This window comes from Primulina huaijiensis, chromosome 11, assembly GCF_012295235.1.
Source record: "Primulina huaijiensis isolate GDHJ02 chromosome 11, ASM1229523v2, whole genome shotgun sequence".
In the NCBI taxonomy this organism is placed as follows: domain Eukaryota; kingdom Viridiplantae; phylum Streptophyta; class Magnoliopsida; order Lamiales; family Gesneriaceae; genus Primulina; species Primulina huaijiensis.
Genome location: NC_133316.1, coordinates 21,173,991 through 21,198,491, shown reverse-complemented (window position 1 = coordinate 21,198,491; position 24,501 = coordinate 21,173,991). Strand labels below are relative to the sequence as shown.

At 34.0% G+C, this 24,501-nt stretch overlaps 2 protein-coding genes and 1 pseudogene across 6 annotated transcripts; 1 reads left to right on the top strand and 2 right to left on the bottom strand.

The window, feature by feature from the left end:
• On the top strand, positions 1-6,291 carry LOC140988608 (anaphase-promoting complex subunit 7-like). Of its 5 annotated transcripts, none has more exons than XM_073457628.1 (18): positions 2-195; positions 331-399; positions 496-546; positions 897-1,043; positions 1,138-1,200; positions 1,454-1,569; positions 1,741-1,825; positions 2,553-2,612; positions 3,044-3,086; positions 3,515-3,588; positions 4,156-4,206; positions 4,279-4,479; positions 4,555-4,599; positions 4,768-4,861; positions 5,006-5,151; positions 5,495-5,724; positions 5,891-5,951; positions 6,024-6,289. In XM_073457628.1, the coding sequence occupies exons 1-18, from the start codon at positions 127-129 to the stop codon at positions 6,108-6,110; spliced, it is 1,692 nt and encodes a 563-aa protein (XP_073313729.1). In that variant the 5' UTR covers positions 2-126; the 3' UTR covers positions 6,111-6,289. The 5 variants fall into 5 exon arrangements, with proteins under 5 accessions (XP_073313733.1, XP_073313729.1, XP_073313732.1 ...); XM_073457627.1 differs by having other exon boundaries at positions 3-195; positions 3,041-3,086; positions 6,024-6,288; XM_073457631.1 differs by lacking the exon at positions 4,279-4,479 and having other exon boundaries at positions 3,041-3,086.
• A 549-nt stretch (positions 6,292-6,840) lies between these two features.
• LOC140988561 (uncharacterized) lies at positions 6,841-15,404 on the bottom strand (annotated as a pseudogene).
• A 1,974-nt stretch (positions 15,405-17,378) lies between these two features.
• On the bottom strand, positions 17,379-18,027 carry LOC140988550 (monothiol glutaredoxin-S5-like). Its single transcript, XM_073457552.1, has one exon. It carries the CDS (start codon positions 17,931-17,933, stop codon positions 17,625-17,627), a length of 309 nt encoding a protein of 102 aa, XP_073313653.1. The 5' UTR covers positions 17,934-18,027; the 3' UTR covers positions 17,379-17,624.
• Positions 18,028-24,501: the final 6,474 nt, after the last annotated feature.

The window sequence follows — 24,501 nt, the reverse complement described above, 5'->3', positions numbered from 1 at the left end:
TCTGATTTTGGGGCCTGTAAGTATGGTCCCAGTGTTAATATTTTTCTTCAAATTGCGATTTCAAATAGACGAGCGCTCCGAGAGTTCAGTCAAAGCTTCACACACGAACTACACTCCACCTGTTCGATGGATGTACCGAAAGAGCAATTAACCACTTTACTGGATCATGGCCTCTACTCTTCTGCTCAAATGCTGGTAGTAATGAAGCTAATTTCATGCAAACTAGTAATATGTAGTCATTGTTTCGTAATTAGGCTGATTTATGATTTTTTTAATAGGATTTGAGCTTTTTTTTTCCTGGAACTTAATTTGTTTTGTTGGTTGAACTAGGGTTGTTTTGCTGTTTCGTCGACTTCCATAAGCCCTGAGACGAGTCCCCATCTCAAAGCAGAGAGTTTGGTTTGTATTAATTTTTACAGTTTTTAGCGTTATCACTAATTTTGAACTTTTGTTGCATTTGTGTCGTTGATGATTGGATTTTATCTCTGGTGACAGGTGCTATATGGGGATTCACTCTTTCGAGAAAAAGAGTACAGCAGAGCTATTGTAAGATTTTCGGCATGCAATATTTGCAAGTCCATATGCTACATTTTTTTGATTTAGCTGTATAATCTCAGTTCTGCTTCAGTTTTGTGTTTTAAATGTTTGAATGCATTTGTAAAATTGTGTTGTTTTAATTCAGTTGCCTGTTTGGATCTGTGAAACTAGAGTCTTATCGAATTGATAGAGAATATGTACGGATAACGTGAATGTGTTTCCGGTTTCAATTTTAAGGCTTTGGTTCCTCGATATCAGATACTGCAAATGAATTTAATACGCTTCTCTTGTTTTTGCTCCAATGTTTCTTTAACTTTTCATGTTGTATTTCATTTTCTATGTTTCTCATACTTGGACAGCAAATATACAAGCAAGCATTGCAATACCACAAAATAACACCTAAACAAAATGCAGCTGCATCCCTGACAATCAGAAGCTCACTGTCAGCAGCAAATAGGTCCTCTTCTACTGGTCCTCTTAATCCTTCGGCTTTAAATGAAAACGAGGTATCACACATCATGGGAGTATGTATTTTTGTGATGTTAGCAATTCAGAAATGTCAAAAGGCTCTTTGTCTTTTCTTTGTTCTTGTCAGTACAGGTAAAATTCAAGATTGCTACTTGTCACAATTCACTAAATGAGAATAGAGCAGCTCTTGCTGAGGTATATAATTATATTTGACTTCTCATTATCTCAATCGGTTTCTTTTTCCATTGCAAATCAAGTCTAGTGGACTGTGTTAGCTACGTTATTACAGAGTCCCTGAACACATCCCTTTCTTTCCTTAAATTGATTTTGTATTTTGACTGGCATCAGGTTTCGGCATTTACTATATTTTGAATATCACTGAGCTCTAGTTAGACAGGGTTCATTAATAGTACTGAAAGCTTTGATTTGCCATTATTGCTTTTAATAGATGGAGGGAATTCCTAGCAAATCGAGGAATCTAGAGATGAACCTTATGATGGCTAAGCTTTACCGAAATTCTAGGCACACTCGAGCTGCAATTGGATGTTTTAAGGAGTGTTTGAGGTATCCTATCTTGGTGTTCAATTATAATTTTGCATGATTTAGGAGCACTCCCGCACCTCAGACTGCATAGACTGGTCCAACTTACTTTGTTTGCCTGTTTGTTTTTCTCTATTTGTGAAATAATCGACAGCTGTGACAATTAGTGTGTGCTTTTATTCTTGATATTGACAGGAATTGCCCTTACATACTTGATGCTATTATAGCTTTGGCTGAATTGGGTGTCTCTGCCAAGGATATCATTTCTTTGTTCCCTCAGGTTTGATGTCTATACTTGATTCAATGTAATATATACATACATATGTGTGTGTGTGTGTGTGTGTTTTCGCGGATTTACATTTTCCGTTTTAGTTAGAAGGATGGTGCTTTACAAAGTTGCTAAAAAGGTTTCTGGTATAATGCATGTGAATTTTTTATTTGTTGTTGAATTGTCCTGACCCTTCTAGCTCAGATCAATCCTTCAGTTACTTTCATTGTTCGATGACAGTTGTCTCCATTTCCTTCATAATGTGCATTTTCATCTTTCAGATTTGTTTTATTTGTGCTAATAAGGATAAAATGCTCTAATTTCTTCGAAAATTAAGTTTGCTACGATTAATCACTCGATATTTTATTGTAGCATAAAGATAACATTATTTTAAATTCATTGTCATGCCATTTTGAAGCTGCAATGAGAAGTTTCAGAAAGCTCTTCTTTTATGTACAGCCAAATAGTAACTCCTAGCGATATGAACAATACTTCTTTGAACACTTCATTATCTTGTTTATTTTGTTCTCTTCTCTTTGGCATGGTCGTCCATTGGTTCTGATATACATTATGAAGTTGTACTGTTTCTTTCAGGGATATTCTAATGATCATCACTTCCAACAGTTTAAAGTCCATCGATTACTTTTGTAACTTTGGCATTGGATACAAATTAATTTATAATTTGTTGAACAAGTTGTAAATTTTCTTACTCTACAATGTCATTTGTTGATTGTTCCAGACTCCAAATAGAAGTGGAAGACCTCCCTTTGATTATTCTGATTCGAGCCGCTGGTTGTTGGTAAGTTATGAGAATCCTTCCATTACAGTTCTTATCACATGCAATCAGTCGGTCTTTTTCATGATGCAGGCAATCAACATAGAGGCAATACTCACTCTATCATTATCCCACTGAATTAAAATTGGCAAATAGGTTATCTATTTCTGTGATTTGTTAGCTGCATTGAGCTCTCCCTAATATCATCATAATTAAACATTCAGTTTCGCATTTCATAGTATATCTCAAGCATAGGAGATAAAGAACTTGGAACATCAAACAATATTCTGAAAAATTCACACTTGCATCTAACTAGATACTATGCTTTCCGAGATTTTAAAAAATATTTTCCTGCAACCTTGTGTATCTGTTTGTTTTTCGTGGCATTTAAACCACTTGGTGGAATTTGTTTTGTCACTGTAACAGTCATGCCATCTTTTCTTGCGATGCAGCGTTATGTTGAAGCTCAATGCTGTGTTGCTTCAAATGATTACAAAGGTCAGGCTACAGAACTCGATTTTTTCCATTGCATTCTTTCACGATCTGATTTTTGTATGAATAGTTCCATTGTGCACATGGTTGCGTCTCATGTTCATGTAATCCTTATCCTTGTTCTTTTATGTAGTCGATAAAAACTTTTGTTTTGAAAACAAAATTGCAATACTTGATTAGAACAATTTTACTGCAGAAATTTTTTGAGCTGTCGTTTCTTATTGTGCGGCCACAGAAATGCACTAACAGTTTCTATGGCAACTATTATTGGCAATGATTTTGAGCTCTGCAACTGAGAAATTTCATTCTCTAAGCATAACCAATTATGAGATGTATGCTCATGCATATTTTGGTTCTGTAACTCATGGGCAGTCAACCAATATATTCTCCATAGTTCGTCACTGTTCTTATTTGTTTTTTCCCCTGGTTTGCAGGTGGTCTGGAACTATTCTCAGAACTTCTCCAGCGATTTCCTAATAACATTCACATTTTACTTGAAATGGCTAAGGTCTATAACTTTCGCATTAGAACATATCTTAACATTTCAAACATGGTCAGGGCAATATTCATTAATTACATACTTGTTTAATCAGTTCCAATTTAAAATGATCCATCAGGCTTCCTTAGATGAACTTTAGAATAAACTTCTACTATGCAATTAGATTGTAAGAGACTCAAAATGCTATGTTGCTTTAGGACGTATATCTATGTCAATGCAGCAAAATATTGATGGATTCTAGGTTCTCTGAGCAACTTATTTGTCCGGGTTGTGGGTTCCCTATATGGATGTGAAAATAAGCAGTATGTATGAACGTTCTTGTGGCACAGGCCTTCATATTTAAGTGGGAGATATAAGCTGATATGTTCATTTATAAATGCTAAGTTAAGTGAATGATTAATCCACTTTCCAAAGATAAGTGATGCCAATCAATAAGCAGACAGAAATATTGTTGGAAGTGATTTGGAAAGTACTGAATTTAAGTTCTTCGTTAGTTTTTCATGTAAAGCTACCATACAACATATCCAAGCCCCGATGACGTTCTTCTACTGTGTAATGTTGAAATGTCTTTTTAAGGTTAAAGCTGTCATTGGGAAAAATGATGAAGCCATTTTGGACTTCGAAAAGGTAGGAAGTTCACTTGTACTATTGTGATTACTTGTTCTTGACAACATTAAATTTAGAAAATTATCTCTTCAGGTTCGGTCAATTGATCCACATTTGGTTACTTACATGGATGAGTATGCAATGCTTCTAAAGCTCAAGCCTGATAATTTCAAGTTAAATAAATTAGTTCATGATCTGTTGAACATCGATCCTACGAGGCCTGAAGTTTTTGTGGCCTTGTCTGTTCTTTGGGAAAAGAAAGATGAGAGGGGAGCTTTATCTTATGTGGAGAAGGTTAGATTTCTTGACTTTTGTTCTTCATTTCTTATAGAAATGCTTCTATGATCACAATCAATTAATTAATGACAGAGCCTTCGCATCGATGAGAGGCATGTCGCTGGCTATATAATGAAGGTATAGTTACATCTATTGCCAAAAAGCTGATTATGCCATTTTTCCTTTTTGCCACTAGTTTCTCAGAAGCTCGAGGATAACTAATTACCTTCATGCATAATTTGATTTGCTATCTTCAAGTTTATTGGTTTGTACAATTTTGTTAGCTTATAATTTACTTGATATCAGGGAAATCTTTTCTTGTCAATGAATAGACCAGAAGCAGCAGTGATTGCATACAGGGGAGCTCAAGAACTGAGGCCTGATCTTCGATCCTATCAAGGTAAGTCTTAAGACAATCTGGCAGACATGAAGTTTCCAAATCTCTGTGGATTGGCTTTTAAATCTTATATGCATATTCTATTTCTTTGAATTCATCGACAAGTGTGAATGCTTTTTGTGGCTAAAATCTTCAAATATATTACAGGGTTAGTGCGTTCTTATTTGGCTCTGTCAAAAATCAAGGAGGCCTTGTATGTAGCTCGAGAAGCAATGAAGGCAATGCCTCAATCAGCAAAGGCTCTAAAATTAGTTGGGGATGTTCATGCTAGTAGCAGCAGTGGCAGAGAAAAGGTAAGTTCTATGGATTCTTGATTTTGTTTTACTCCCCCTGAAGTCTCTCTCTGTGTTTTTTTAGAAGTAACTTTTAGATACAGCAACTTGTAGAAAACACATATTGATGAGAAATCTCTGCAGCAAATCAGTTTTTCTTCTAATTTAATGTGCATGTGCTTGCATGAGTTGGTCTTTTGAATATTTTAATGGTTTGACTGGAGTTCAATCAGTGAACTTCGTAATTGTACACTCCCTTTTCCTCAAACTGAACTTCAAAGTTATTTAGGCCGTCTGTGCTATTAAATTCAGCATTCTTATGTGAATCTTTCTTAATTTTTTGCTTATTCGCTCAATTTTGCAGGCAAAGAAGTTTTATGAATCGGCTCTCAGACTGGAACCTGGTTTCCTTGGAGCTGCATTGGCATTGGCTGAGCTCCATGTACAGGAAGGCCGAAATGGAGATGCTGTCTCCCTCCTCCAGGGATTTTTAAAAGATTGGGCCGATGATTCTTTGCATGCTAAGCTTGCTCAAGTTTTTGCAGCTACAAGCATGCTGCAAGAGGCCCTTTCACATTATCAGGCAGCACTGAGGTAAATTTCTCTTATTTGTCCTCCCTCATCCCTACTCCAACTTCCCTGCCCAATTTGTGGCGGTGGGCTAGTTCACTAAAGGATCATCGGAGCATTGGGGTCAACAAAACATGTTTCATTGCTGCTGATTATGGGGAAGTAATGTTTGCATCTTATCATCATTCAGGATAAACCCCCTAAGTGATGACGCAAGAAAGGGACTGGAGCGGTTGGAAAAACAAATGAAGGTTTGTGTTGTCTGTCCATGTGGTTGTGTGGTACAGTTAAACCAACCTGTCTTTACACATTTTATCTTGTAGGGGGTTGATCCGGATGCCCCTGAAGAAGACGAAGACAACGAGGCTGATGATACTGAGGTAGATCCAGACGACGCTGATATTTTATAGTGACTTCATCCATTTGCGTAATTGACTTGCCAAAATCTTGTTGTGTTCCTACCCTCAAGCATGGTGTTGTGTCAAATAATGAGGTTGTGGAAGGCTTTAACATTTATACCTGCGACAAACCGTACTGTAAGTCCAGTTTTGGTACCAATTATTATTATTATTATTATTATTATTATTATTATTATTATTATAGTCCAATTTTGGTACCAATTATTATTATTATTATTATTATTATTATTATTATTATGTATAGTGATGTGTGTTCTCAAGTTGCTACTCAATATCTGAATATGATACTGATATCTGGTGGATGATTTGAGTTATTGAATAGCTCGAGTATTCTTGAAATTATAATTCATTGAAAAAAATAATTGAAATTATAATTTATCGAAATTAGAATTAAAAAAATTTTTGTTGTCAGTTTTCATGTTGTATATTTGATTAACGTATGTAAAAAAATCATTTTGCAAACCCTATCATATTTCAAACCTCGATTCGCAGAGAGTACGTTAAATCCAAAAATTATGCCAGAAATCTCAATTTCGAAGGAATTCGTTCCATTTGAAATTTAAAATTGAAGAATGAGTGGTATCAACTTCACTTTCACTCGATCTTACTCCTTGCGGTTGCATGTTACTTATATGCACATGTTGCAAAGAATAAAGAAGGAAAGGAACATGTACGAAAAATAAAATTATCATTATCTTGCAAAGATTATTATTATTATCGAAATCATGAGATTAATTATTACAACATTCAAAGCTAACAACTGCAACTTTTTTACATTACAACATCGTCTCTAGACCAAGATTACACACGCGTAGCTGGCAATACAAATGCTGCGAAAAATATGGTTTACAATACAAACACCGGCCATTATTGTTTGTGAGAATGTGGCTAGTGGAAGACCTAACTACATAAAACAGAAACGAGCATTCTTATGGACGCTAAACGTGGAAAGGTTTTCTAGGAGTTGGTGCTCGAGTCTCCAAGGACTGCAATCTTTGCTTCAGATGGAAAACTTCAACCTGGTAATTGATATGGATAAGGTCAGTAACTAAGAATGAATTATTTTAAAAAGAAAGTGGAGAACTGGTAGTCAAGTTGAACCAAGAATGGGTAAATCTTGTATAATGTCATTTCCAGGCCAATCAATTGTGAAAATTGGCCAACATTTCTAAATCGCATAAACAGGCAGTAAGCCTGAGTAGAATCTCATCTGTCCAGGCAAATCTGATATAGTGTGAAGAGATATTTTCTTCCTCTTGAATGAATTCACTGAACATTAGAATGATCTAAAGGACAGGAAAACAAGGACACCGATCTTTTGTAATTTACGGTCTAATTAGAAGATGAGACAAGTGATTTAGTTGATTTCAAACAGAGTATAGAAGATTGATCCAAGTAATCAACCCAATCAGTTTAGGACCAACGTATTTTTTATGATATCATGTTGATTAAGAAATGGATGGAACCTGTAGTTGGAATGCTCTAGCTCGTTCTCCTGCAAGGACGCCTCGAGTCGAATGAAGCTCCTACAAAGGAAATCAGTCTAACCAGTAACCCGATAACTTTTCATAATTAACTAGAAGGAATGCTTAGATTGAAAGCTATGCTCTATCTATACCTTCTGTGTATCGTCCAAAACGGCTTTAAGGAAAGATACATCGTGTTCCAGTCTTACATTGTCAGAGTGGACAATATTAGATAGGCTATTCGCTTCTTCATGTGCCAACTCAACATGGTTAGCTTCTCCTTAAAAAACTCCAACTCCTTCATTATGTCTGCCAATTTTTTCTCCATTTCCTGCCTACTTTTGAGAGAAGATAACAAATTATTTTCTGCCGCCTCACGACCAGCTAATGCAGCTGTCAATTGTCCTTCCAGAATGCCATTCTTTCTTAACAGGGCAGCTAGTTTTGCTTCATATACTTGATAGATGTTTGATTGCACTGTCATTCTAGATATACCATCACTTTCTGGAAATGCAAGACCGTCACTTTCTGACAGCAAGCTTCCACTTCCTTGCTTGTCAAGAGAACTCAAGTTATCAGATTCTGATGCACATGTTTCTTCTGCAATTTTATCTCCTCCAGAGCTAATCCCAGCTCCTAAATCGACTGGCTTTATGTTTTGCTCCCTTAACTGAAACGATATCATGCACATGAATTAGACAACCTTTTTTCCCCATTAGAACGAGTAGGAGTTTCATGTCTTCGGATTCCTCACCGATTTGAGGTTTCACAAGACCGACAGAAACCCTGAAAGCAGTAATAATGAACTTTTTTCCCAAATTACAAGGTAAAAGAGCAAGAACCGAGGGGAAAAAGAAAAACAGTATGGTCGTCACTACCAATTGGAACATTTTAGATAAGAATCTAACAGGGACAACCGCAAATAGCCAATCGTGTTTACCTGTGGTTGGTTTTTTTTTCCTAAGACATTCATGATTGTCATCTCAGCATTCTCCTCCTGATTATTAAATTGTTTGCGGAAGGATACATTTCCAGGAGCAGAATTTGTGTCAACAAGTAAAGATTCTGACAACGATTTTCTACCAGACCCATGTTGTTCGGAAGCAGATGCTAAATGAAGTCTTGAGACAGAATCAAAATGACCACCGAGAGAACCATTGTTTGGCTGAGAAGACAATTCTACAGACGAGGCACGATTCTCAGACAGCAATCCAGCAACTTTACTCAATGTAGTTTTTCGAATAATCGATGATTCAATCTTTTCCATGACAAGTACCTCAACCTGTAGAAAAACACAAGAATCAGAAATAGACTCCAATCGCGTAAATCATAAACCAAAAAATCATATCATGTTTGGCTCATGTATTACCTGGTCTGATGCATCCTTCTTGAAACCACCAAAAGCAGCAAGAAAATCCTTTTCCCTGTGCTGTACAAGAACTAGGCTAAATCCCTGCAGGGGGAAGTAACAATTCTCAGAATGTGGGGTGAAATTTAAAAATATAGCATAGGGAGGGAAAAAAAGACAAATACAAAGGGGAAACTTATGCAATTGCTTCATTTAAGTCTATATCTGGAAACACAGGTATGTGTGGATTCACAATATGCAATTTAAGATTTCAAGGAATGCTTCATGCAACCCAATTTGCATCATAGTGAATTAGAAACGTCAGGTCTGTGATTTTGCAGGAGGTCAATAGCCACAACCCAACAAGAGTCCAGCTAATCCATTCTTAGCTGGTCTTTCATTCAATGTTTCACAGTTTCATTCAATAACATGATCTTTCAGAGTTCAGACAAGGGCAAGGCTACTCTAAATAACTAAAGCATTAATAACAATGGTTACATCAATCACATGCCGAAAATGCACGCAACATGGCAAACAAATATCCATAAAAGATTTTCACCAATTAAATTTATATTTTTCATGTATTGAGAATGAGACATTTTCAAGAGTAAACCAGAAGAATCAAACCAAACCTTATTGGTAGTGATGGAAGACGACGGTGATGCAACAACAACTGACCATTCAAGCTTAAGAACATCAAATATCAAGGTCTCCGCATCGGCTGTAAAAGGGAAAATAATTGAGAGTCAGCTGGGTAATTATACGGGATTTCAAAATTCTTACCATGTACCTTACGGGAACTTTCAAACATTGGAAAGTCTCGGGAGACTTGAGACACACAGGCAACAGTTGCTTATATTCATGCAAATTAAAAGAATGATAGATTCTCAGAACTTATATATATATATATACACAGGACAGCAAACCCAAAAACAGCCGGAGTTTAGTAAAATGATAGCAGAAGATTGGTGGTGAGCTAGAAGGACATACGTTTTTTCTTGCTACCACCACCAAAAATATACCACTTAGTTCCGCAAAGTGCTCCACAACAACCAGCTCTAGGCGATGGATGAAAACCCCGAGTTTTAACTCTTGACCACACCATCTATATGAATATATTCACGAGTTATAGTGTTGCATATGCTCTGGTTTAAATCATATTATCATCATGTTAGAATTCAGTAAATTTAGATAAACTATTCCACAAACCGTCTCAAAGTCAAGTGAGTATAAGTCATTTAGAGTACGAGACTTTGACACTCCACCAAAAACTAGAAGTATTTTTTCATCATAAAGAGCTGCAACGTGATTCGACCTTGGAGACGGCCGTGGTCCACTGCATACAGGAAATGTTCGGTCAATAACAACTGAACCATTTTTTCCATATTTAGGGATCAGGGAAAAACATGTAACAGAATGATAATCAGATACAGAAAGATTCGCTAGCCGATTATTCTGGAAAGCCTAAAAATATTGACGGCAGTTTTGCTTACGTGCAATGAAGAGGGAGCCAGGTCAGAGATTTCAGATCGAACATATGCATATCATTGAGTTTCCTCCTTTTAGAATCTTCGCCTCCAAACAAAATCAGAACAGAGTTTGCCCTAACAACTGTATGACCACTACGAGCAACCTGCAATTTATGAAGCTCTAGATATTACTGATTATTCTAAATTCACCACTAATGCTCCATTTGATTCTAGGATTACATTCCCTCCGATTTTTTTCTTTCAAATAAGAAAAAGATAGGGATTTTTTAAAATGACCTTCTACAAATACCTATAATGAAATCTGACCTTAACGAGATTTAATTTTTGAAAATAGCCTTAAGTTCTAAATATATCCTTTATACAATTTTTACATCAACACACAAACAAACTAAATTGAGTTAATATGATAATATAATTATGGAGCTACTACGTATTTTATTAGATAATTTCGTCATGAATTTAGACAAATTGGTTGTCCAATTGAGATTGAAGGTCGAGAATCCCAGAGTGTGGACCTTTTCGTTATTTAGGATACACTATCCAAAAGACTGGAGACATTAGAGACAATATAGACCATATGATTAAAGTAGGGATGAAATAGAAGGATGACATCAGGAGTCTTATGCGAGATAAAGATGCCTGCAAGATTAAAAGGAAAATGTTATAAGACTATTGTTCGACCAGCTATGCTTTATGGCTCGGAGTGTTGGGCCACTACATGACTACATATACATAAGATGGAAGTAGCAGAGATGCATATATAAAGATGGATATGTGCAATATGCGTAATGATAAAATTAGGAATGAAAGGATTATGATTTATTTAGTTGTAGCTCCCACAGAGAATAAGATTAGAGAGAGACATCTAATATGATTTGGTCATGTGAAGAAGAGCTTTTGGTTTTTTCATGTTGTCAAAGAGTTGAGAATAAGATTAAAGAAAGACGTCTAACATGGAGGAGACCAAACACGGATCCAATCCGACATATCCTTTAGATTGACAGGTTAATGGAAGGAGTAAAAGGAATGGTGGGTCATTGAAAACTTGGATAAAGGTGATTAAGGAAGATACCTTAGATCCTTGTTTTAAGAGATATGTATGAGAAAATCACTTAGTTTGGAAAACTAATATCCATGCAGTCGACCCTGCAACTAACGGGAATGTGCTATGATGATGATGAATATTTTTTTTATTGCACATGTGTTTTAATTTCTTGCATTTGTTTTTATATTCAAATTTATTTGCTCTTTATCTAATTTATATTGATAATAAAAGTTATATACTTTTTAGTATGAATTAGTGATGTTTATAAGGATTTCTTTAGAAAATAAAGTAAATAACTTTTCTGATTTTGCAAAATTTGAATCTACCATGTTTCGCTAAATTTTCTGATTTTGCAAATTTTGAATCTACCACATTTCGCCAACTTTTTGCTTTTTCAATAATTTTTCAAATAAAAAAATAAGAAAAATAATTAATAGCAAATAAAATAATAAATAAGAATAATCATAAACAATCATATATAAATTAACAAAGATAATGATAATAATTGTCATTATTGTTGATAATATTATAACAACGCATTATATAACTCAAATTTAATATCAGCTGCAAATATAATTTCAGATAATCTAGATAAACATTACTATTTTGGAAAGTGATTCTTATTTCTGTTAGTCGTAATATTTTGTTGAGGCGGGGAAAAAGGATAAAGAAGGGGTATTTGAGGATTTCTAAATTATAAAATGCTATATTGTATATAATCTTTAATAAAGAAGGCTATTTTTAAAACTACACTAGGCTAGAATAAGTAGATTCCCAAAAATAATAACAGAAGATTTAGACAGTATTTCTTAACACATAATGGAATGATTAGGGAAAAGGCAGAAAAAAGTATATAAAAATAAGTGCCGCCGATTAATTTTATACAAGTATCTCATCATTAGGGAAAACATAACAACTGAGCATTAGATTCACATGCTTCTTCAAACCAACAAGGGAGAGATGCTCGTTGGACAAAAAATTAGAACAGGATGGACAGCACAGGTCATATGCTAAATTATTCAAAAATAAAATAAAATGATACATAATGCAAAACTCAGAACTTCTCGATGGAATAACTATTGATAACAGGAGTATTCACGTCCAATATGCCAGATAAAACCAAAGACCAAAGTCCTAATGCTAATACATAACTCAGAAACATATTCAGCTTAGAAAATATAGCTACATGTCCCAAATTCAAAGCCTTAATTATGCTAAACTATTAATCATGGAGAAAATTTGACAATAGTTACTTTAACATATTAATCATGGAGAAAATTTGACAATAGTTACTTTAACCTATTAATTATGGAGAAATTAGTACCGGAATGTCTCCTTTTGCTTCCATAAGAGACCAGCATTCTTCATCCATGTCAAATGCCCAGACTGCATGTTAAGGGGACAAGTGCATGAGGGGACACATTATCACAGAGAGAGCAAGAGAGACTTACAATCAGATAAAGCCTACCAGTGACTCTTTCACTTGCAGGTTCAGTTTTTCCTCCTATAAGAAGAACTTTTTTTCCCCAAGGAACCTAGAAAGTGACATGAGATGACTATCAGGTGGCATGGGCAAGAAATAAGAGGCTGCAGCACATACCCCAGACACTGATAAGATGTAGGAAATACTGCCATACCAAAGTGTGACCCTTGCATGCCGGAATTTTTAATGGATGACTAGTTGGTGAACGATACCGCTTTGGTGAAACCTTAGTCCATGAAAATCTATCAAAACTCAGTACCTGAACAAATAATGAAGAAATAAGAATGCATTCCACTTCACTATATGACATACAACATTCTTCCTCAAACAAATCCATAGTCAATGCTATAAACAATACAAGCAATATTTGAACCCATCATTTCCTTCACAAACACTGTAAACAATTGCTTAGTTTGGGTAATTGGAGATGAGAAAAACTACCAATTCTGGATAGAATAAAAGAATAATTAAACTGTAGAATTTGCGAGCAAAAGAAATCATCACATATTTTTTCCAATAACAGGATAGAGAAGGTGAAGTGCTTATTATGATACCTGGACATCATCCAGCAATCCATCTGAAGATTCACCACCGACTACCACCATGTTGTTCCCAACAACTGCTGCCGCGTGCTATATAGAATACATCCAAAATTTTCAAATGTTTTCATCTAAGAAAAGAATCAATCTGGCGTGATTTTTATTCAACAGGTGTGAGTAGGACCAAGAGTATTTTACATTGAAGCGAGCTTCAGGCTTCACTCCGCTGACAGAAAGCACCATCCAATCTTCAGAGCTTCCTGAAGCACAGTTATTAAGCTCAGACCCATCAGAAGAAGCTTGACAGATGAGCTCATCATAATTATTAGTGTTGTCTGCCATGATATCCCCCTGCCATGATAGAATAGTTCAACGAGCAGGCAAATCTTTAATAGAACCTCTCGATGACCAAAATTGAATACTGACATTTGAACTGTTAAGTCTTTTATTGTGCCTTCCTGGACTTTTAGTTCCTTGAGCAGCATCTGAATGTTGAACTTTTTTTATTCTGAAGGAAACAAAAATACGAAAAACTTTACAACTGTAAGTTTCTGAAGTATTTACAATGCTGGTTAACCATAACAAGACATGCACACCAAACCATCTGCACAAATGATGAATATGATAGTAACAAGTTTCAATAATATGCTAGATCTAAACACTTAACCAAAAATAAATACCACAATGGTAGCCAGTGAAATCATGCACTCCATTATACGGGACAACTGCTTGATTCTCAAGCATGTCTATAGTTGGGTCCTATGAAAATGAAAAGGTAGTCTAATTGAAGTTTTACATTCGAGCAAAAAAGGAACAGTATTTCAATTTTCCTTTCAAAGGCATCACGGGGAAGAGGGTCACTGTTGTTATCACCATATCATCAAAATACTAAGTTCAACTCAAATTTTGACAAAGTTAGCATATTCTACAAATGAAAATTCCAATTCTAATATTTACATTTATTAAATCAATATAGATTTCAACAAATAAGCTGGCGACCCACTCTAAACCATTTGAAACGCTATAATCAATTTACATATCAATCAATATTTTGTTCAAGCGCATACTCTCATCATGTGTGTGATGATAAAGGCTTAAAACCACTAAGTCATCAATAAGATTAATACCGAAAAGATTATGAAGTGCTTACTCAATGAACAGAAGAGCATAGTTTATTCTCAACATTTGTCTTAAGTAATGATATTTGGAGGCATCTACCATTTCAGTTTATGTGGACAGGAGATGCATTAATTCAACAAGCAAATCTAAATAACTATTTTCACAAAAACCGTAGAACTAAAAATAGCCAGTAATTACCACACACACACTAAATTAAAAAACGATTGGCAATGGCGTTTTATTTTTTTTATTTTTTTCCATCCAGCCCAATTTACACACAAATAAAAAAAGAAAACAAACTTTTTAGAACAAATACATTTACATCAATTACCTTTCGAGCTTAATTCTTCTCCTCGAGAACCCAAACATTTCCTTCTTTTTTTACAGAACCCCCAGTTGCCACAGCAAAATCGAACGAGGAAACCTTCATAAATTTTCAAAAAATACACCACATTACAGCAAACAGTAAACATAAAATCAACAAAGATCAGGTCTAGATACAGCATTGTGCATCTATAGACTAATATTGACACATACACACCACACAGAAGTGAAATTACTGAATAGAACAGAATGCAGCTGAAGTTTAGGGATTTGTATTGCACCGAACTGAACCAAAGCTAGAATTTCGAACGATTTTGCAATACCGAACTGTATCGTGTCAATTATCTAGCTATTGGTGTGTCGATACAGAAAATGTAAGTATAGTTCTTTTTGTATTCAGCGAGAGTTGCAGCACTGTTACACTCAAGTGAGGCAGGGAGTGCGTACTGCGCAGGTTAGCCTTGTGCTCTTTCGGCATTAGATACCAAATATAAAATGCGCGGGGGTTTGCTTTTTTTTTTTATTATTATTATTGTAAGGTAAGGTTGAGGTTTAATGACCAATTTCACTTGTCACGTGATTTTTTTTTTTAAAAAAATTATTATTTTTATATAATTTACTCATAATTAGAATGTTTTATTTATTTTAAAAAATATAACAAAATTTTATGAATAAACTCGATCTATTAATGATTATTATCACGATTATTCTTATTTTATGTATGAGTAAGAGTTAATGTTCGGTTTAATTAACTGAGATTATTAACTATTATTAAAGTTAAAACGGGAGAAAATGGCGTTCCCTCTTCCAACAATGAGAATTTTTAGAAAAATATTTTTAATATATATCAGTCACATTGTGTCAGATTTGTGGAGCATTGTTGTCAAATTTTTAATTAAATTAAATTTATATTTCAATCTTTTTCGGACATACAATATTTTAAAATCTGATGTGATTAATTAGTTTTAAAAAATTATTTTATGATATATATTCTATTTGTTATTCTCTATGATAATGATAATTGAAAGGAATGTGTATTCATTTATATTTATATAATCTCAAAATGGGTAAAAAAAAATTATCAATCATTGTGAACCATTTCAAGCAAATATGGAGGACAAGCATTTAATATTGAATAGAATATTTATATTTATTATTTTGTTAAATAAATGTTTCTCATTTAATTTATTATACGCAGAGGAAAATTTTAATTTTTTTTTATATTATTGATATTGTAATTCTAGGGAAGAAGACTTCTTGGTTTTATTGTTTGTTGTTATAAATTCCTGAATTATTACGATAATTTGATGACGTTCACTCAAGGAATGAAATAATTTATCATTCTAAAAAATAATGCATTTTTTTACTAGTGCTGCTGAATTTTAATAAAGGTTCCATTCGAACACATGGATTTCATTTAGGTGAAGGCATTAATTTAAACGAGAATCACATTTGGATACAAAATGTTAGTAGTGTTTTTTTTGTATTGGCTTGTTTAATTTTTGGCAAAAACTTGTGTGAGACGGTCTCACGGGTTGATTAGTAGATACGATTGTGGATTTTTATTTGATATTATCTTTTGAATAGTGACAAGAGCGATTGTTTTTATCTTTATCAGGTAGTATTGTAAGTTTCAAAGAAAAACTCTAAATTGGATAATAATAAAACTAGTCAAAATCTATTCAATCTACTTTGGCGATTTTGTGGAGGGATAGGCATTGTGATTGTTATATTATTATGAGAGAGTATCAGCTGTCGTGAGCAACTTTTGTGAAGAAAAAACACATTATTCATTTTGTAACCCAACAACAGCTACAACAAAATTCAATGAGCTCCACCTTATCATTATGTTTGAGAGCTTTTCTATTGTTGATTGCACAAACATTCACTCATTGGTAATTCATTTATCAGGAGAGGAAGGTGACATTTTCGGGAGAGTCTTCCGCGGTATCGAAGTGAGTTCGAGTGAAATGGAATCAAAGAGGAGTGATGTTCACCGAGAGAAGTCTGCAGAAAGTATTCATCATAGAGGCATCATATAAAGATGGAGTGTTTTGATTTGTCTGAGTCCTTGTGTGATTGTAACATTATTTAAATTTTAGTTGATTCATTTGATATATATCTGAGCGTGATTCCGTAGACGTAAGTCTTTCGACCGAACTACGTTAAAATCCAGGTGTCTTTGTGTTCATTATTTTATTATTCATGCACGTAATAAACAACAATAAATAACAAATCACTAATACTGCAAGATCACGTAATTTTGACAAATAACATTCGAATGTATTTGAAATCTATCATTTGGCAATGTGTTGCTAAATTTATCAATAGTTTCTGAAAACGGTTGCAATTTTCTTAGTGTACATAATCCGTGGGAAATTTTTAGATTGTGATGGTTTTTAGTAATGGTTTTTCAAAAATCATCGCTAGAAGACCGGTTTTTTTTTTTTTATGCGTGCCAAAGATAGCATGTTGAGGTGCGACAAATCTTATATAGTACGAACACAACATTTAGTTTATAATGTTAGGAAAAATATACGCAGACATAAATCGGCTCCCTTTCTGTCCCTAAATCCTTACTAATTAATTAGTCCCCATGCACGAACTAGCTAGATTTGACATAACATGCAGCAACCGGCCGCATGAATTATTATTCGAATCGGATAAAATAGACACTCGACTACTGTGATCTTAGACCCACAACGCACCAGCCCTTTGGAGCATGGGCCTTAAGGACCTCTTGAGGTGGAGACTCATGACCTCATTTGCTCCTCCCACGAACATGCCACCAATGAACACAGCTGGGACGGTGGGATTGCAACCGATGTTCAACAGAGCTTGCTCGATTTCCAGACCGACCGGGATCTTGTCGAGCTCATGCACCGTAGGGTTCACCCCGAAGTCGTGAAGGAGTGCCCGTACGCTGTGGCTGATGCAACATTGACTCTTGCTAAATATGACGACGGGTTTTTCGGATACCATGAGGCCTACTCTCTCCATTGGATTTGAAAATGCTTTAAATTTCAAATCTCGGGGTCAGAAATATAGCGTGTGGTGATTTGTTGGTAGGAGGTTTTGGTGTGAGGAAAATGGGCACTGCACGGATGCTATTTAAATAGAAATCTCGATTTTAAAGAAGGCCGTAGTACTTACGAAATATTATTGGATTGATTGCAGCATTTTATTTTATTATATATATTATATATTATATAATTTTCCATTCTCACAAACATATGGTCAAGAATATTTTATTAATAATTGTAGCTTTGTTTTTATTTTTGGTGAAGTGACTACCTTATTTGAAGCATTGGTTGAGGGTGATTGATGTGTTATATCACATAGGATAAAGAGCATGCATGATAACACGAATCTCTGCGTAAATCTTTGCTTCTCATTATTCCCACTATGTATTTCATATTATTCCCCTTTCCATTCAACCAAATTAGTACACACACAAACGTGGAAAAACACGTGCATGGTCACTCGTGTGTGTTTAATTTCTTATTAGTTTTCATGATAAAAATCAACTATAATATATCTTCCTAACCTATACGAATTCTATTACCAATTCAAATTTCCACAAATATACAAAACAAATTTTAAAATATTAATTTCTACTATGTAATCTATCTTGTTATATAATTAAAGCGCGATTAAACGCAAATTGGAGCAGTTGGATGGCTTGAATTACAAGAAAATAAATTAATAATACTATTTTCACTCATTTAAATATCAATTAATTATGAGATTTATAAGGATCGGTAATGTAATGTGTCATGTTTATATGAGAACTAACCCTCACAAATGTATATGAATAGAACTTTCTCAAAATTTTAGTTTGACCAAGATTAAGATTATTTTCCAAAATTTTACGAAGCTGCATGCAGGGACGTAGCCAGAAAATTTTTTGACCTAGGGCTGAATGACTCGATAAACAATAGTGACAAGAAATAGATATAAGCTACTGTCCTGCTGTTTTTCGTCGAATAAAACTCATCGATTATTGAATCAGTATCTATCATTGCACTAAACTTTCTTTCAATGTAGATAATTATATAATTTGCCAATAACTCTTCTTTCATCTTATTCTAGAGAGATGTATTAAGAAATTTCATAGTTGAGAATGATTGTTCAGTTGTTGCCGTAAAAACATGAAACGTTAAAACAAGACAAATCAAATCTTTAAGAAAAATGTACCGGAGCCGCGAGGCAGGCATGCTAGGGCGGAAGATTTTTCCTGGCATAGTGCCCCGGGTGAAACTTTCTGCTCGAAACTCGCGTTGGGGCGGGAAAAACAGAAAATCCACTAAAAATATACATCATGCAGAAGTTAATATCAAGCTCTATACCTGCCAAAAATCTAATCTTCTATGACTTCATCACTACATAAGCTGAAAAGTAACTACAAACTCAACCAAACCATAGTTTGAATCTTTCTGCATAATAAATGGAATAAACTAATTAAGTAGCAAAAAACAATCATTTCACCTCGTGCAAACTCAATCGAGGCCCTCTGCCGCATAAGCTTTTCAAATCTCTTACCAGAAATTCCTTTCAAATCCTCATCCTCACAACTTTTTTCAACTCGAGGCCCTTGCTTACAAAAGTACAGTTGATAGAGTAATTTCTCTTATAAATAAATGGGTTAAAAATAATTTTAGTGGGTTAAGTTAGTAAATATAATTATTTTATGAACTTGACAAAACTTTAATGTAGGCTAAAATTATATATATACTATAATTACTAATAAATTTTTTTTTTAACCAGGGCTGGAGCCCACCCCAGCCTTTGGGGTAGCTCCGTCCCTGGCTGCATGTGTAAATTAGAGAGCGAGCTTATAGATAACATATATGTCAATATAAAAGTAGTATGAACAAGTCCCAGGAGCATAAGCGAGTTGGTAAAGTTTTGGTTGATGTGGGAATGTATTCTCTAGCATTGCAGGATCGATCATCGTGTGGTGTATATTCCTCACTTAAATATTGCGGGAAATATGTTCTGAGAGTCGGTGTTTGCAATTTTTCTCTCCTATCGTTACTTACTCGTATACATTCTTTGATTTTCCATCTTGTCCGAGTCAAGGGGCTTCTGACCCATATGAAGGTGTTGGGTGTAATAATTGTCCCTACTTGGTAGAGCGATCGAACCGTAGTGCTTTAGCTGCTGTGCGGTTCAAAAGATTTGAGTTGCACCATTACTACTAGTTATAGCTTGTGGTAAAGCGGTAAGTGCTCGGTCCTACAATTGGTATCAGAGCCAAGGTCATGGGTTCGATTCTCATTGATTGCAAGGAGTGCAATTATTGGGAAGGAGATTGTTGGGTGTAATAATTGTCCCTGCTTGGTAGAGCGATTGAACCGTGATGCTTTAGCTGCTGTGCGGTTTAAAAGATTTGAGTTGCACCATTACTATTAGCTATAACTTGTGGTAAAACGATAAGAACTCGGTCATACTGCTATAGAAGGATTTTCCATTCATGGATAATCTTTTTGGGGAAAAAAGTATGAACATAAGTTAATTATGTGTACATTTTGGACGGTGCTCCGGTGACTTTTTCTAGAGTGAAGTAACACATTGAAGATGATTTTAGCACACACTAACGTAAAAAAACGTGCATGGTCTAACGCAGATTACAACCGAGCAACTTGCTCATGAGAGCCAAGCTGTAGCCGAACTCAAAATCTTGGAGCATGGCTTATAATTCAGCATAAAAATTGTAATTTTAGTAACATTAATTGGTCTGTTTTGAGTTTTAGTAATGTAATTTGTCAGTTTTTGGTTATCATTCAATAACTTGGATTTTTTTTGTTTTGATCGGTTTTTTCTTCTTTTTTTTTTTTTGCCAACAATGACTAATCTCATTGAATATTGTTTATTTTACATTTATGCTCTTCTACGTAGCTATGTAGCGAGAATAAACTTCTATTACACATACTAAATTAAATCCAAACAAAAAAAAAATCAAAATGAGACTCAATATTTCAAAATAGAAGAAAAAACGGTAGTCGTTTCCCTAGCTATATATTACAGGTTTAGTAGCTTTGAGCGAAAAGAAGACAAAAAAAATTAAATTATGGGATGAAAACCAAACATTGACAAATTAAATGATTAAAACTCAAAACAAGTCAATTTACAAGAGTAAAATTACAATTTTTCCTAATTCAACTTATTCAAAATTTCAAAGATAATTCCTCAAAAAAACTTGGATATGCTTAATGTTATTGCATATTGATGATGTTGCATGTAAAGATTAACTAGTCTCATTTTTTGTTTTGGTTCACCAACTTGTCAAACTTTGGTATGGTGAACTAGCTTTTTTAATTTTAATATATTTTGATTTAATTGTTGATGTGACACCAGACAAATCAAAAATTTTCTATTCCACATAAGTAATTTCTGATGTCACGTTAGTATTTTCCAACGCTATATCAATATTTTCTAGTGTTATATCAAAACTCAAACGGAAAAAAAAAAATTAGTATATCAAACCAAACTTTGAATACTTACTTTACAAAAGCCAAAGGAGGAACCAAAAACTTTAGTTTCCCTGAAGATTAATTGGGTAGGATCGAGAGTAGTGTAATTTATTTCTTGATTTAAGGAAAGTAGTTGATACATATGTATCACCCTATTATATATAAAATAGAAGCAATCATAATATATATACACACACATAAATTAAAGTTTTTTTTTTAAAAATAAAAATAACGATCTTTGAGCATTTTAATTTAGCTCATTATCATTTTCTTCTTGTTATTATAAGATACTCTTAGAAGGTTTAATGAATTCTGATTGTGATAAATATATGTGGTCCATTTAACTTTCTCGTGTATCTTTCCACAAGGCATCAAATTAGGTTGAGAACGAAGTTGAATTTATCCATTTGGGACCTAAAATTTTTCGTTCTGAAAAACAAATATTCGTATCTAATTCTCCACAGAAGAAAACACAAGTGTGTGCAAAATGAGGGCCCAAATCCCAACGCCTACGTTATGTTACCTCGTGGGTTATTGATTCTCTGGCGTACAACATGGACTCAACGACAGAATAGTAGTTATAATTAATGGATTTTTTCCCAACTAACCCTTGTCCCACATCTGAAAAATCAAAGATTTAAAATGAGTTTATAATGACTTACAATAGACTTCTATAGCAACTTGGGTTAATCATTTTCGTAAAGCGAGGACGAATACGAATTAGTTGTTATAGGGGCTCATTGTGCAGTCACGCAGGCGCGGGCCCGAGCTCGATGCGTGACAGAATGGTATCAGAGCTGGTCACCGGCATGGAACACCGGGAAATAAGTGCTATGCAGGGAAAAGTGCTACATGACCGGGAACCACCTCTTGAACCTGTAGGAGCCACCTCTAGATTCTCGGTGCTGGTGGATCGAGGGGTCAGGCCGCGACGAGGACGTCGCGTTCTGAAGTTGGGGTGATTGTGATACCCTTGTCCCACATCTGAAAAATCAAATATTTAAAATGAGTTTATAATGGCTTATAATGGACTTCTATAGCAACTTGAGTTAATCATTTTCGTAAAGCGAGGACGAATACGAATTAGTTGTTATAGGGGCCCATTGTGCAGTCACGCAGGCGCGGGCCCGGGCTCGGAGCGTGACAAATAGAAAAAATCGATTTTTTGATTTTTTGCGATTTTAATAATCTATTTTGTATCGTTAATCTTTTGGTTTGGTATCTTTTATTTTTTGACAATTTTAGTTTTTTTTATTGAGAATGCTGATGTAGCAAATATTACACATTTTGGTGACATGTCAGCGACATATTGGATAAATGACAAAAATTGTTAGAAAACAAATATAGCTGATTAAACTGAAAATTGACAATACAAAAAAACTAAAACTTCAAAAAAATTAAAAATGCATGAAAAATACAATTTTACTTTTTATGAGAAGAATCGCAATTTTATTTAGTTAATAGACATACTAATCATCAATATCAATTATATTCATGTTTTCGGTGTTTTCCTTCATAAATGAGTTCCGATATATCCCCACTTTAACTTTCTATAAAGGTTGATTTGTACGTGTCAGAGTATTTGAAAAGTGTACATAGAGAAGTTATCTAACAAATGTTATAATTATCAGTTTCCAAATTATTAAATAAATTGATATGATATGTTTTATGTGTAGAAACTCAACTTAATTAAGTCTTTTACGATGAGTCGAATATTGCTTAGGTTATATATATGGTTATAGTCCCAAGGCACAACTAGCTTCTTCCCTCATCTGAGGAAAAATAAAATGATCGATTATATATTGTCTTGGAAGATCAATAACTCCAACGTTAGATCATTCACTGTATTTGGGTGTAAGTTTACTATTATTTATATTTTTTGATAATTAATTCCATATGAATTCCTGACTCGTTGTGATAAATGAATTCAATAAAATAATTTATATATTTATTATTAAATATCCAACATTAAATCTTTAATTCACTCACTTCAATAGTATTCAACAATGTTCGTGAAACAAAAATTTTAAAGTTTAACTTTTTCTATTTATCTAACATTATTATAAAACTTTATTAATTACTCTATCAAAACAAAATAATTGACAAAATATATCTGAAAATCGGATGACGACACAATCTCATTATTTTCCTTAAAAAAAAGAAAGAAAAAAAATGTAAACATACATTTGAATACAATATAATGCTAAATTAGATCTTTTTTTAAATTAGAATCTTTAATTTTGTCTATTTCATGATACTAAAACTGTTTATTTGTGTGTCACTTTGTGCATCATCTTCGTATTAAATAAAACATTTAACTCTATTAAAAAATTAAGAAACGGAAAAAAGAAAAGAAAACTCACACACTCAGCTCGCAATATAATTACCCCTACAGTATCTCAGAGGCCGCTTCCTAAAGTTGCTTCTCGTGTACGTACCTGCATTGCATGTATTGGACTTCATCTACCACTGGATTTATTTTTGAAAGGGCAGAATGATAATCTTGGCACTGTAATTTGTACACATTTCATATTCGATTATGTTATTGATCAATTAACGATTTTGGTTTATTAAGTTGTATTTTTTTCTCACTATAGTCCTTTTTTTTATCGAAATACTTACGTGATACTGAAAAATATTGACTTGACACTGAAATGCTGACATATCCGGTTTCACGTCAACAATATGGGGGAAAATGACTAAAAATCAAGGGAAAAGTGAAAGTCGAGTAAAATCGTGAATTGAACATATAATATGATTTTTTTAAAAAAATGTACAAGTTACAAGAAAAAATAGTTATTCTTCCTTTCAAAAATATATACGTAAGTGTGTGTCTATATACATTTAGTTAGATAATGCAACTTAATATATCTTCTCAAGTTATATGTATTATGTAGAATTCAATTTTTGTAGTTTCATGCAAAACTACGTTTGCAATATCTTCTCCAGTCTATCATACCTTATCATTTAACTAATTTGATCGGGTCTCATTTTTCCCTCCTTTGCCCCTAAATTTATATATGTACTCTATTATTAAGTTTGAGATACTTAGAATAATTAACTTTTTTTATTATTGTATGTTTTAATAATTG

Bases quoted from the DNA above. Each gene is read 5' to 3' on its own strand.
- LOC140988550 (XM_073457552.1), bottom strand. From the start codon at position 17,933: ATGGAGAGAGTAGGCCTCATGGTATCCGAAAAACCCGTCGTCATATTT.
- LOC140988608 (XM_073457627.1), top strand. From the start codon at position 127: ATGGATGTACCGAAAGAGCAATTAACCACTTTACTGGATCATGGCCTC. The intron at 1,826-2,552 runs GTTTGATGTCTA...TGATTGTTCCAG, and splicing joins TCATTTCTTTGTTCCCTCAG to ACTCCAAATAGAAGTGGAAG. The intron at 2,613-3,040 runs GTAAGTTATGAG...CTTGCGATGCAG, and splicing joins ATTCGAGCCGCTGGTTGTTG to CGTTATGTTGAAGCTCAATG.